Raw genomic sequence first — 12,728 nt, 5'->3', positions numbered from 1 at the left:
CCTAACAAGAGTGATTCCTGGTGGGAGGAATAGTGCAGTGGTATGGCGTTTGCCTTGATGGCGGCTATCCGGGACGGACCTCATTTGATCCCTGGTGTCCCAAATGGCTCCCCAAACCAGTAGCAATTTCTGAGCACATAGCCAGGAATAACCCAAGTGTCACCGAGTGTGGCCCAAAAACAAAAACAAAAACAAAACAAAACAAAGAGGTGGAACAACAAACAAGGTAATAGAGATTAAAAAAAAAGTGACTTCTGGACTGGAGAGAGAACGTGAGGTAGGGCGATTGCCTTGCATGCAGGACGGTGGTTAAAATCTCAGCATCCCACATAGTCCCCTGAGCCTGCCAGGAGTGATTTCTGAGCATAGAGCCAGGAGTAACCCCTAAGCGCTGCCAGCTGTGACCCAAAAACCAAAAAAAAAAAAAGTGATTTCTGGGGCCAGAGCAAAAGCACAGTGGTAGGGCATTTGCCTTTGCACGGTGGCCAATACAGGACAGATCCAGGTTTGAATCCCAGCATCCCAGATGGTCCCCAAAGTCTGCCAGGAGTGAGTTCTGAGCGCAGAGCCAGGAGTAACCCCTGAGCGCCACCCCAGTCTGACCCAAAAACTAAAAAAAAAAAAAAAAAAAAAGTGATTCCTGGGGCTGGAGAGATAGCACAGAGGTAGGATGTTTGCTTTGCACATGGCCGACCTGAAACGGACCTGGGCTCGATTCACAGCATCCCATATGGTCCCCTGATCATTCCAGGAGGAATTTCTGAGCACAGAGCCAGGAGTAACCCCTGAGCGTAGCCAAGTGTGGCCAAAAACAAAACAAAAACAAAAACAAAAGTGATTCCTGAGCACAGAGCCAAGAGTAATCCCTAATCCCTGGGCATCACCATGTGTGATCGAAAAAAAAAATAAAGGAAAATAAAAGAAAGAAATGTCAGAGTCGGTGCTGCAGGCCCGTAGCTGCAACCACCGGTCACAACACAGGGAAGGTAGGATACCAGGTGCCTTTCACATTAGCCTGGGAGCAGGTTAAGACTCACAGTCTGAACAAACAAAAATCCACTTGGTGGGGCTCATCACGGGCGGGGCCCAGGGCCTCTGGGAATCCCAGGGTTTCCCTCCCATTTTCCTGTGAATCTAAAATGACTCTGAAAAGTGGTTTACTGAGAAAACAGGAATTGACTACTAACCTATAAGACCATTCCAACACTCTCTCCTCCAAGTGTAGAAACCAGATCTGGAAGAGGGGAGCGGGGGTGTGGGCAGATGTGGGATAATGTGTGGGGTTCACTCTATGGATAAGGACAAGGGGCCCAGAGACGGTGCAGCAGAGAGGGTGATGGCCTTGCAGGTGAGTTCGATCCTTGACACCCCAAAAGGTTCCTGAGCAACCACCGGAGTGATCCCTAATATAAAAGCCAGGACTGACTATGGACCAGACTCAGAAGGAGAAAACAAAAACTCAAAAACCAGAAAATAGAGCAACTCTGGCATCCCAGGGTGATGATTCACTGGTCCAGGAACAGCCAAGGACACTATTAGCAGCAAACAGGTTGGCAAGAGAAGAATTTCAGTTGTAAATGTACACACGCCAAGTAACAGCTTTAAATGCCTGAAGCAAATGCTGCTGGAAGGAAATGCAAGGAGAAAGGGGGTGCTCTGTCACCACACTAGAGAATTTGGAGCCCCCCCCTTGGGCAGACCAGATAAAAAAAAAATAGGGGGCCAGAGTGATAGCATAACAGTAGGGTATTTGCCCAGCAGGAGGCCCACCGGGGATGGACCCAGCATCCCATATGGTCTGAGCCTACCAGGGGTGATTTCTGAGCCCAGAGGCAGGAGTTACCCAAGCACCACCAGGTGTGGCTCAAAAACCAAAATAGAAAAAAAGGCTATGTGCAGGAAAACACAAAACTAAACTGGATGCGTACTCAGGCCAAACCTGGAGACCAGGTGCACAGAACAGAGCTTGATGGCCTGGAAACGCCCTGGGGCCTCAATTCTGGAAGGCCAGTCTGGACAGAGCTTGATGGCCTGGAAACGCTCTGGGGCCTCAATTCTGGAAGGCCAGTCTGGCTGGAGAAGTCAGGTCTGAAATCCAGACAGGTGGGTGGCCACGGCTCATAGAGTCTCCCAGCTCTCTCACTCAGGTGAGGCACTTCCGAGTCAAGAATCATAATGACATGCAGTGCTTGGTTCATTCCTGGGCTTTACTCTCTAGCCCTGGTGATGTCAGGAACTAACCTGGGGATCCTGAGTGCAAAGCGTGTGTGTGTGTGTGTGTGTGTGTGTGTGTGTGTGTGTGTGTGTGTGTGTGTGTGTGTGTGTGTGTGTGTGTGTGTGTGTGTGTAACTAACCTGGGGATCCTGAGTGCAAAGCGTGTGTGCGTGTGTGTGTGTGTGTGTGTGTGTGTGTGTGTGTGTGTGTGTGTGTGTGTGTGTGTGTGTGTGTGTGTGTGAGGAACTAACCTGGGGATCCTGAGTGCAAAGCGTGTGTGTGTCAGCCGTGTGTGTGTGTGTGTGTGTGTGGGTGTGTGTGTGCCCTTTGGGTCATCTCCCTAACCCACAGACACAACTAAAGAGCCAATTTTGGTGAAGAAAAGAAGGTCCTAAGTCTACACCTTACGAAACAGGATGTAGGGGCTGGAGAGACAGCACAGCAGGTAGTAGGGCCTTTGCCTTTGCCTTTGTTACAGTCAACCCACATTCATTCCCTATTATCCTACCATCTCTAGCATCCTGAGCCTGCCAGGACTGATTACTGAATGCAAAACCAGGAGTAAAGCCTGAGTATCTGGCCCCAAAACAAACAAAAATAAAAATTTTGGTTTTTTTTTTTTTTTGGGGGGGGGTCACACCCAGTGGTGCTCAGGAATTACTCCTGGCTCTGGGCTCAGAAATCACTCTTGGCAGGCTCAGGGGACCATATGGGATGCTGGGACTAGAACCAGGGTTCATCCAGGGTTGGCCGCATGCAAATGCCCTACCACTCCAGCCTCCCAAAAATAAATTAAATCAACAGGCTGAAATGACAGTACAGTGGGAATGATGTTAGCTGTGCACGGGCCTGACCTGAATTCAATCTCCAGGGCCTCATGCCTCCAGGAGTAATTTCCTTTTTTTGTTGTTGTTTGTTTGTTTTGGGGGCCATATCCGGTGGTCCTCAGGGGTTACTCCTGGCTCTATGCTCAGAAGTTGCTCCTGGGAGACTAGGGGGACCATATGGGATTCGAACTGGGGTTCATTCCAGGAGTACTCTCTGAGTATAGAGTGATCCCTGAACACTGCTGATAGTGGCAAAAAAAAACAAAAACAAAAAACCAGAAACATGAAATATGGGAGTCAGAGAGATACCAAACACAGCAGATAGGAGGTTGAGCTTGCCTTGCATGTTGTCAATCCCAGGTTCAATCCCTGTCATTCCACAGGGTATACCCCAACCATAGTCAGAAGTGACCCTGAGTACAAACTCCAGAGTAAGCCCTGAGCACAGCTGGACATGGCCCAACAACAAAAAATAAAAAGCAACAAAATACAAGGGCTAGAAAGATAGTACAGAGGGCCGGGTGGTGGCGCTAAAGGTAAGGTGCCTGCCTTGCCTGCGCTAGCCTAGGACGGACCACGGTTCGATCCCCCGGTGTCCCATATGGTCCCCCAAGCCAGGAGCAACTTCTGAGCACATAGCCAGAAGTAACCCCTGAGCGTTACCGGGTGTGGCCCAAAAATCAAAAAAAAAAAAAAAAGTAAGATAGTACAGAGGCCCGAGTGATAGTACAGCAGGGAGGGTGTTTGCCTTCCATGCATACAATCTGGGTTTGATGATCCCCAGCATCCCATATGGTCCCACTAGTCTCCCAGGAGTGATTCCTGAGTGCAAAGCAAGGAGTAATCCCAAAGCACTACAGGGTGTGGCCCCAAACAAAAAAAAAAAAGGCAGGAAGGAAATATGACCACATGCTGAAAAGGAAGCAAGCAAGAAGCCATGATGGGCAAGTGACAAACATCAGACTCAGGGACACTGGAGCGGGTATCTCTCTGGCTCTTCTTTGATTTTTTTTTTTGTTTTGTTTTGTTTTTGGGCCACATCCGGTAACGCTCAGGGGTTACTCCTGGCTATGTGCTCAGAAGTTGCTCCTGGCTTGGGGGACCATATGGGACACCGGGGGATCGAACCGCGGTCCATCCAAGGCTAGAGCAGGCAAGGCAGGCACCTTACCTTTAGCACCAACGCCCGGCCCCTCTTCTTTGATTTTTATTTGATTTTTCGGGCACTAGGATGGGGATGGAGGTGACAGTGGGTGGAGGCCTCAGTCCAGTAAGCAAGTTTACACCAGGTACGCCCCAAAGCACAAGGCCAGGCTGATGGCTTGGCTGTGGGGATCAAGGGGAAGGCGTAGTAGCTGGGGCCAGTGTGAGGCTGGGTGTGATCCCAAAAGACCCTAATCACCTCACATCTGGTCAGCATATGGGAAACCCTGGTGAAAAAAGGGAAAAAGAGAAGGGGCCAGGGAGACGGTACATTGGGAAAGGCACTGGCCTTGCACATGGCCAACCTGGGATCCATCCCTGGGGTCCTATATGGATGCTCCCCTGAATGCTATGGTCCCAGGAGCGATCTCTGAGCACAGAGCCAAAAATAAGCTAAGCCCTGAGTAGTGTCGGGTGTGCTCCCAAAACAAAACAAAAACAAAGGAAGCCAAGGAAGACTCCACCGGGAAAAAGGGCAGCAGCCCCCCTTCCAGACCCTCTAACCGCAGTACAAAAGGACAAACTCAGTTAATGTGTTACCAGGTGGATCAAAGGAATGTTGGGGTCAAGCTCAAAAGCCAGAAAGTTCTAGAATACCAGATGCATCCGGCTGACTGAGGGCATCGAGAGGAGCTGGTCAAATATGGGCAGTGGGGTCTGTCCTGCCTGAGAGTCACTGGACCAGCCTGAAGCTGGGGAAGGAGGCAGGAAGAAGCCACAGGAAAAGACCGATGGAGCTGCTGGGCACAGTGCCTGGTCCTCCCCAGGCCCCACACCCAGGCAGGTGGACCAGGGGGGAGCCAGGGTGAGGAGTGGAGACACCAAGACCAAACCACACAGATGTGCCCGCCTCTTAGCCAATCAGAGGGGGCAGGTCAGACAACCGCTGGGAATCCCAAGCCCTTTGTGCCTGAGGCAGCCAGGTTCTTTCAGGGGTATGCCACAGTGATCCCCTGAACACCCCAGCTAACTCCTGATACAGAGCTGAGGCCTCTCACAGCCCCAACATCACTCCTGTCTCAGTTTCCCTTCAGAGCCCACGCACTCACCCATCAGATTCTGGCGCTCCTCCTTCTTGCGGGCTTTCTGCTTGGCCTCCAACTGCACCACCGACAGTGAGGGTGCCCCGGGGGGACTGGGCAGGGCACTGACCGCGAAGCGTGCCAGTAGCCCCAGCCCTGTCTCATCCAGGCTGGGCGACAGGGCCCGCTCACGGGGGCCCAGTCGGTAGCCAGCGGCAGCAGCGGTGACATCCTCGGCCTCATCCCGTTCCAGCCCGTCCTCGTCACTCTCATCTGGCGCAGAAAACAGGGAGCAAGTCAGGGCCCGGCCAGGCCCCCCGCAGCCGCCCCCCGCCCAGCAGAGCCATTGGAGTGACCACCAGGGGTGCCCGGGACAGCCAAATCCAAGCTCCTCACCGGGGGGTGCGGCTCCAGACACGCCCACCAGTGCCCCTGGCCCTGTGGGCCCGTCCATTCGAGCCCCAACAGGCTGGCGGCCACTTTGGGGGATCAGAGTGAGCCCCAGGAGCAGGAACACAGACATGCACCTGTGCTGGGGACAGACACAACAAGGACAGGACACAGCTCTCGCCACGCTCACACACACACGCCCGGACAGACAACATGAAGGCGGGGAGGGGGGGGGACGGACAGAGAAAGGGGGGCTCGGGCTCAGGTCTCTGGGGACGATTATCAGCCTGGTGGCAGGAGAAGGAGGAGCTTGGTCTCTCTATGGGAGTCTTACTTGATACCCTATGCAGATTCCAGGTCCCAAAGCTAACAGGCAACATCCCCCTTGAGTCGCTGGAGACCATCTTGGGACCCCTATTTCCTTTTCTTTGGGGGCCACACCCTGTGGAGCTCAGGGATTACTCCTGGCTCTGAGCCCAGGGTAGACTCCTGGCAGTCAGTGTTCAGGGGACGCTATGGAATGGGATCCGGGGATCAAACCTGGGTTGTTTGCATGCAAAGCAAACGCCCTCCCACTATATTATCTATTGCTCTGGCTCTCTAGGCCCTCTCTTTTCTTTGGTCAGGATTGACGCCCCCAGATCTGGCTGAGCCACAGGATCCACCTCTGCAATATCCAGAAGTAGGTGCTCAGTCCTGGACCCCGCTCCAAAGACCAAGGTCTGGAATGACCAAGGCTGGAAGCAGCCAGGTAAGAGGTCAGGCCCAGGTGGGCTATGCTGTGGCTTCAAACATGGAAAAGACATCTGAGGAATTCCAGGAGCTGCTGTGGGTGCTACTGGCTCTCTCAACAAGGGACCCTGAGCTCTGTGGGGCCCTATGTACCCCACATACCCTGTCCTCTGCCCAACACTGTCTAGGGGGGACAGGCTTGCTCCTGACTGTCCACAGCCTCAACACACACACATATGCTTGGGTGATCCCTGTACTGAGGGTGGGTAGGGACACAAAATTCCCCTCCTTACTGCAGGGGACTCAGGAAGGCCATTGGGATTAAGTCCACATTCTCCTGCCAGCACCCCCAGCCCCAGTGAGCCGACAAGGTCAAAGGTAGGTGCTTTTGGGGACTGCGGGAAGGGAAGACATGGGGAAGAAAGGTGGGAAGAGCTGAGGGGTTCCCAGAGGGGTAGGTGGGTTGCTCCCAGAATCCCCGAGCGATGGATGAAGCAGGATGGAGGCGGCGGGTGGCAGGCAGTGCGCACGGGCGAGCATGGGCGAGCGGCGCGGGCGGTCGGCAGTGCTGGGCGGCCCAAAGCAGGCTGAGTGTAGGGCAGGGAGCGCCCAAAGCGGCTGAATGTGGGGCAGGAGGGTGGCCCCCGTGGGCCTCTGGATGGGCCTAAAGTGTAGGGCAGGGGTCAGCCCTGTTGTGTTCTGGGCTGGGCCTGTCTGAGCAGGAAAACAGCCAGGCTCGGCTCAGCTCGCTGTGTCCAGCTCCACAATGTGCCCCCACACTCAAACCCCCTGGAAGCTGAACTGGCCCTGGGTTTCTGGAATTCCACATCCTCGAGACCCCAGCCCGAGAGGAGCATTTGGGAAAGCAAATGCCAAAAAAAAAAAAAATAAGGGTGTGCACTACTAGTGTGTGTGTGTGGGGGGGGGGGGGCACACTGCCCTCATGGTTCCAAGACCCTGCTGTTCCCTCTCTGGATGGCGCTCCTGGGGGCCAGGGTGGTAGAGAGTCTCAGAGACCACAGAACTGGCCACGGGTAAAGGGAACTAAAGTGTAGAGAAAATGTTTTGGAAAATGTTCCCCTACAAAAATCTCTTAGCTTGGTGTGTGAGGTGTGCGGGGCTACTCATTGGGGTCCAGTGGTAGGTTAAGTGCCCTAGCGGTCACTGCTGCCATGTTGGAAGGGGCGGACCGAGGGGAGGGCGGGGAGACAGAGAGAAGAGCTTTGCCTACCTACGGAGCAACGAGCCAGGCTCGACCCAAGCTCAGCGCCCCCACGGCGCCGTCTGCCTACTCCCAGCCTTCGCTTTGCGTCCAGAGTGCAGCGTGAGAGCAAATGCAAGAGACCAAAACAGACATTCAAAGCATCATGGTGGGGTCGGGTGGAGGGATGGGCAAGCTGCCGGGGGGAGCGCAGGCACACTGCGGCCACGCCACTGAGGGGCTGGAGTTCCGGCACCCATAACTCCCGACACCCCCACCCCGGTCTGCATGCCCGACACCCCCCCACCCCGTGCCCCTCAGCTGGGGCGTGGCCGCCGGCTCCCTCTGGCCGCTCTGGGCAGAAGACCCCTGTCTAAGCCGCCTGAAAGCTGCCCACTCGGAAGGGCTAGGCTGGGGCAGATGAACCCTTAAATTTGGCAGTGCGGACCCTGGCTCTTGGGGAGGGGTGTAGTGGTGGGTAATCCCGCCAGACACCACAGGTCAGCTAGAGGCTGCTTCAGGAAAAGGTGGCTTTGGCCTGGGTCCTGAGCAATGCTCAGTGGACATCAGGGGCCTGGGTTTGATATCTCCCTGTCAGCCCCATCCTCATCAGCGTCCAGTGACATGGGCTGGGGCCCAATGGAGCCTGTTCTGGCTGTTTCAACATCTCTAACCCCAGAAGTTGAACTCTGATGTTAGAGAAAAATTGGAGCCAGGAGGCCCTGGGGTCTCCCTGAGTGAGGCTGAGGACAGCTGGCCTAGCCAGAGGCCCTCTCAAAGGCTGTTAGTGCTGCACCCTCTCATTCTGCTCAGACCCAGGCACATGGCAAGGTGGGGAACCCTGCACTGCCTATAGGCCTATCAGGTCAAAGCAGGATCAGAACCTGGGAGAGCTGACACAATGCTCGGCCCGGGCAGGGAGGAGACATGGGGCTCTGAGCAAACAGGACAAGCAGACAGAAAGACCTAGAGAGCAGAAATAACAGGGTGAGGCTTGAGGGGGGGGGGACTGGAGGGGAGCAGCTGACTCGGAACATGCCCAGAGCGACCAGGGTGCGAGTCACAGCACAGAGAAGCGCAGATGAGGGTCCTTCTCCCCGGCTGGCCGGGGAGGCAGGGGTGCGGGATGAGGGTGGGTGGGAGAGGGGGACAGAGAAAGGGAGGCAGGAACACAGCAAGAGAGACGAGCCACACGGGTTTTGTTAAAAATGAACTCGATATATTTAATAAAGCTCGGTATTACCAAAATCGCGTACAAACATCAAGTCACACGCCCACACGACAGGATTCCGTGTACGAGCTGGGCCCGCCGCCACTGATGCCACCGCCGGCCACACCACACAGCCTAGCCCATGCTGGGCTGGGTGGAGGGTGGCAGGGGCCGGCTAGGATGCGTCGGGGGCCCAGTGGAGAAACTACAAAAACAGTCCATAGAAAAAAGCTCCAGCGCAGGTGGCTGGTGGTGTTCTTTATCACAAGGATAAGGGGACAGGCCACCCAGACTCAGCCGGGAAAAACAGGCCAGGTCGCCAAGAACCGACCACGCTGGGGGCCCGGCCAGGCAGCCGGCACATCCTCTCCTGCGCGCTCGCTCTCGCTCTCACTCACTCGCTCGCTAGGAAACATGGAAGGTTATTTGTGTTTGGAGCTAGTAACCTTGGTCAAAGGAGTCCTCCGAAGAGTCGCTGAAGGAGGGTCTGGCCTCGACCTCTTGGAGCAGCAAACAAAAGGGCTGCTTTCTGCCGGTGGCCGGCCGAGGCTTCAGAGTCCGGGCAGCCGCCAGGGCCCGCTTGGCTAGTCTGGGGCCTGTGGCTACCTTTCCACTCTTGGCCACCAGGCCACACAGGAGAGACGGCGTCAGCTTGGCACTGGAGGGGCCTTGAGTAGGCCACTCATCCGGCAGGAATTGCTCCTCATCCTCGGAGTCCGTATCTGCGGTCAAAGCAGTGGTGACAAGTTAAGTCACAGGGCCGGGGCTTATGGTGGGGCCGGGGAGGGGCAAGGCTTTCTCTCACTGAGTTCAGCTAAGGAGTGCAGAGAGCACCCCAGAATAGGCCACCACACACACACCCCTGAAGCCACACATAGCATGTCTGTGGCCTCAAAACCACAGAATCTGTGGTCTGCTGCTGCCAAGTCTGAAGACCTGGCTCTTGGTCAGTGGCAAGCACCTGAATTCTCCCCACAGGTAGCAGCCTCCACAGTTCACACATCATTGTACCCATCTGTAGACACAAGGGGCCCCGTCCATGGCTAAACTGACCAGCCTTGGATTAAACCCACCACTAAGGGTCAGAGTGATAGCACAACGGGAAGGGTATTTGCCTTGCACTCAGGCAATCCAGGTTCAATCTCTGGCAACCTATGGTAGCCTGAGCCCCCGAGAGTGACTTTAGAGTGCAGAACCAGATAGTAAACCCTGAGCACTGCCAGGTGTGGCAAAAAACAAAACAAAACAAAACAAAAAACTCCATCCCCTCTTTCCTGAGCCACATCCCAGGCTGGGAGATGCTTGCTGGTAGGACAACCAAGACTTCCCACCCCTGATTACAAGACCCTTAATCCCCACCCCTCCACCCCACCCCCGCCTGCTTGCACCTCCCACTGGCCTGGGGGATAGGCCAGGCCACAGTCTGCAGAGCAATGCGGTGGCCACCAAGGCAGAGGCATGGCATAAGTCGCCCACTTCTCCCCACCAGGACCTAGTTTTTGCTTCTGGGTGACTCTGACCCACCTGCAAGTTGGGGCCTCCCATAACACTACTGACTAGACGCAACTTCTCTGCATGGACCTGCAAGGAGCAGCAGGACTAGTTTGAAAGGAGCTGCGGTGGCTTTGAGTTTTTTGTTTTTTTGGGTCACACCCGGCAGTGCTCAGGGGTTACTCCTGGCAGCTTCGGGGGGACCATATAGGATGCCAGGATTCGAACCACCATCCTTCTCTGTATGCAAGGCAAACACCTTACCTCCATGCTATCTCTCCAGCCCCAGCTTTGAGTTTCATACGCAGGCCCAGGGCCACACCTCAGCACCACTATGAACTCCCAATACAAAGCAAGGAAGGCTCTCCCAAGTAAATGTTTTTTTTTTTTTTTTTTGGTTTTTGGGTCACACCCGGCAGCACTCAGAGGCTACTCCTGGCTCTACGTTCAGAAATCGCCCCTGGTAGAATTGGGGGACCATATGGGATGCCAGGATTTGAACCACCATCCTTCTGCATGCAAGGCAAATGCACTACTTCCATGCTATCTCTCCGACCCCTCTCCCAAGTATTATCACTGGTGTGGTTCATCATTCCCCACCTCACCAAAAGACAAAGTGAGCCCAGGGTCTATGACCCGCTCTCTCACCCTATGAACATTTCCATTAGCACCAGGAGGTGCTCCAGGAGATGATGATGCTGAGTGACAACCAGCCTGGAATAGTGGGGCATGGACCCCAATTCTGCCAGACTGAGGCCACAAAGGAAATGCTTGGCCTCCAACCTGAAGCTTATTCACAAACCCTCCAACCTAGCATGTCCCCTAATGCAACAGATCAACCAGCCCAAAGCAACCTCTCTAGGCAGCAAACATTCCTGTCCAGGACAATTTCTATTTAGAAAAACAACAACCAGAAACTGGAGCAATGGTGCCAAGTGGTAGGCATTTGCCTTGCACACAACTAACCTAGGACGGTCAACAGTTGGATCCCCCGGCATCCCATATGGTCCCAAGCCAGGAGTGATTTCTGAGGAGCACATAGCCAGGAGTAACCCTCGAGCATCACTGAGTGTGGCCCAAAAACAAAACAAGAAAAACAAAACCCCTCCAATCCAGCCACTATTAGAGCCACCAACAGCTCAAAACCCAGCTGTTGACAGGAGAGATAGCATGGAGGTAGGATGTTTGCCTTGCATGCAGGGCGGTGGTTTGAATCCCGGCATCCTATATGGTCCCCCGAGCCTGCTAGGAGTGATTTCTGAGCATAGAGCCAGAAGTAACCCTTGAGCGATGCCAGGTGTGACCCAAACAAAACAAAACAAAACAACAAACAAAAACCCAGCTGCACATCTGTGCCCTGCAGTAGCCCGGGGCCCTAGGCTCTGAAACCAGAGAAACATTTCCCATAATAAAGTGCCCAGAGCATCAGACAGGGGGCTTGGTCCTTCCTGGGCATCAGACTTAGGTTTCTGGAACATAGAACCACCTGAATGGGACACATCCTTGGCATCCTCTCCTCAGTCACTTGAAGCAGAACACCCCAGTTCTGCCACAGCATGTCAGGAGGGGCATGTCTCCAAGATACCAAGTTTCCCAAACCATCTGATGACCATGGTGGCCATGACAAGGAAACCCCTCTGGACAGTGAAACTCCATCAACTCTATGCCTCTTGGGAGTGGCATGTCTAGACCAGACAGTCAGTCAGTCACCAACTCAATGGCACAAGGTTCGTTCACAAATGTCTACCATAGCCAGTCAATCAAAGGTGCCCACCAATCATAGGCACTCGCTGTCACAGCTCTCACCCCAAGCACCAAGTCTCTACAAATTACAACCACTGCAGCCTCTAGCAGCCTTACTTCCCCCTAAGAACCTGAAAGAGGCAGTGAGGAGAGAGAATTGTGGCCCAGAGCAACTTTTGGCCTACTTACTGTAGGAGTAGCTGCTCACTTCCGAGGCGAAGGGGGAGTGGGCAGACTTGGGCGGACCTCTGGCCTTGAAGCCCACCTCCATCTTCCGGGCTTTGGCAGCCCTTTTGTGTTTACCTTCTCGAGAGGCTTTGAGAGACAGGCCAAGCCCTTTGGCCAGCGCCTTTCGGTCCTTGCCCAGGAGTCCATCGTAGGGTGCTGCCAGGTAGCGGCCGCAACCCCCGCCCGCCTTGACCTTGGCCCCTGATGCCTCAGCAAACTTGAAGGGCGACTTGAGCTTGTCCTGCTTGGTGAGGGACAGGGCTCTGTCCAATTTGCTAGCCAGCTGCTCCTGGTCGCTGGCCATCTTCTTCTTTTTGATCTTCAGCTGCAGAAAAGATGGGGTGGGGTGGTGGATTGAAGACGGTGCCTGGGGCAGCTGCTCTTGAAGTGGCTGGCACCACCAGGAGCTGAATTAACACCGAGTTAGGGTGAGGATGAAAGGAAGTAGGTGGGAACCCCAGATCGCA

The 12,728-nt window shown here is 54.6% G+C and overlaps 1 protein-coding gene across 1 annotated transcript in view; it reads right to left on the bottom strand.

Annotated features, from left to right (window-relative positions):
* Window positions 1-12,728, bottom strand: part of TNRC18 (trinucleotide repeat containing 18) — a 59,694-nt gene that overhangs the window by 13,343 nt on the left and 33,623 nt on the right. Inside the window, 3 exon segments of the mRNA XM_049788568.1 lie at window positions 5,294-5,539; window positions 9,246-9,521; window positions 12,223-12,586. Of these exon segments, the coding sequence (XP_049644525.1) occupies window positions 5,294-5,539; window positions 9,246-9,521; window positions 12,223-12,586 (886 nt within the window).

Source organism: Suncus etruscus, chromosome 15 (genome assembly GCF_024139225.1).
Source record: "Suncus etruscus isolate mSunEtr1 chromosome 15, mSunEtr1.pri.cur, whole genome shotgun sequence".
NCBI classification, from domain to species: Eukaryota; Metazoa; Chordata; class Mammalia; order Eulipotyphla; family Soricidae; genus Suncus; species Suncus etruscus.
Note: the sequence above shows the minus strand (reverse complement) of the source record. Positions and strands in the feature narration are given on the sequence as shown.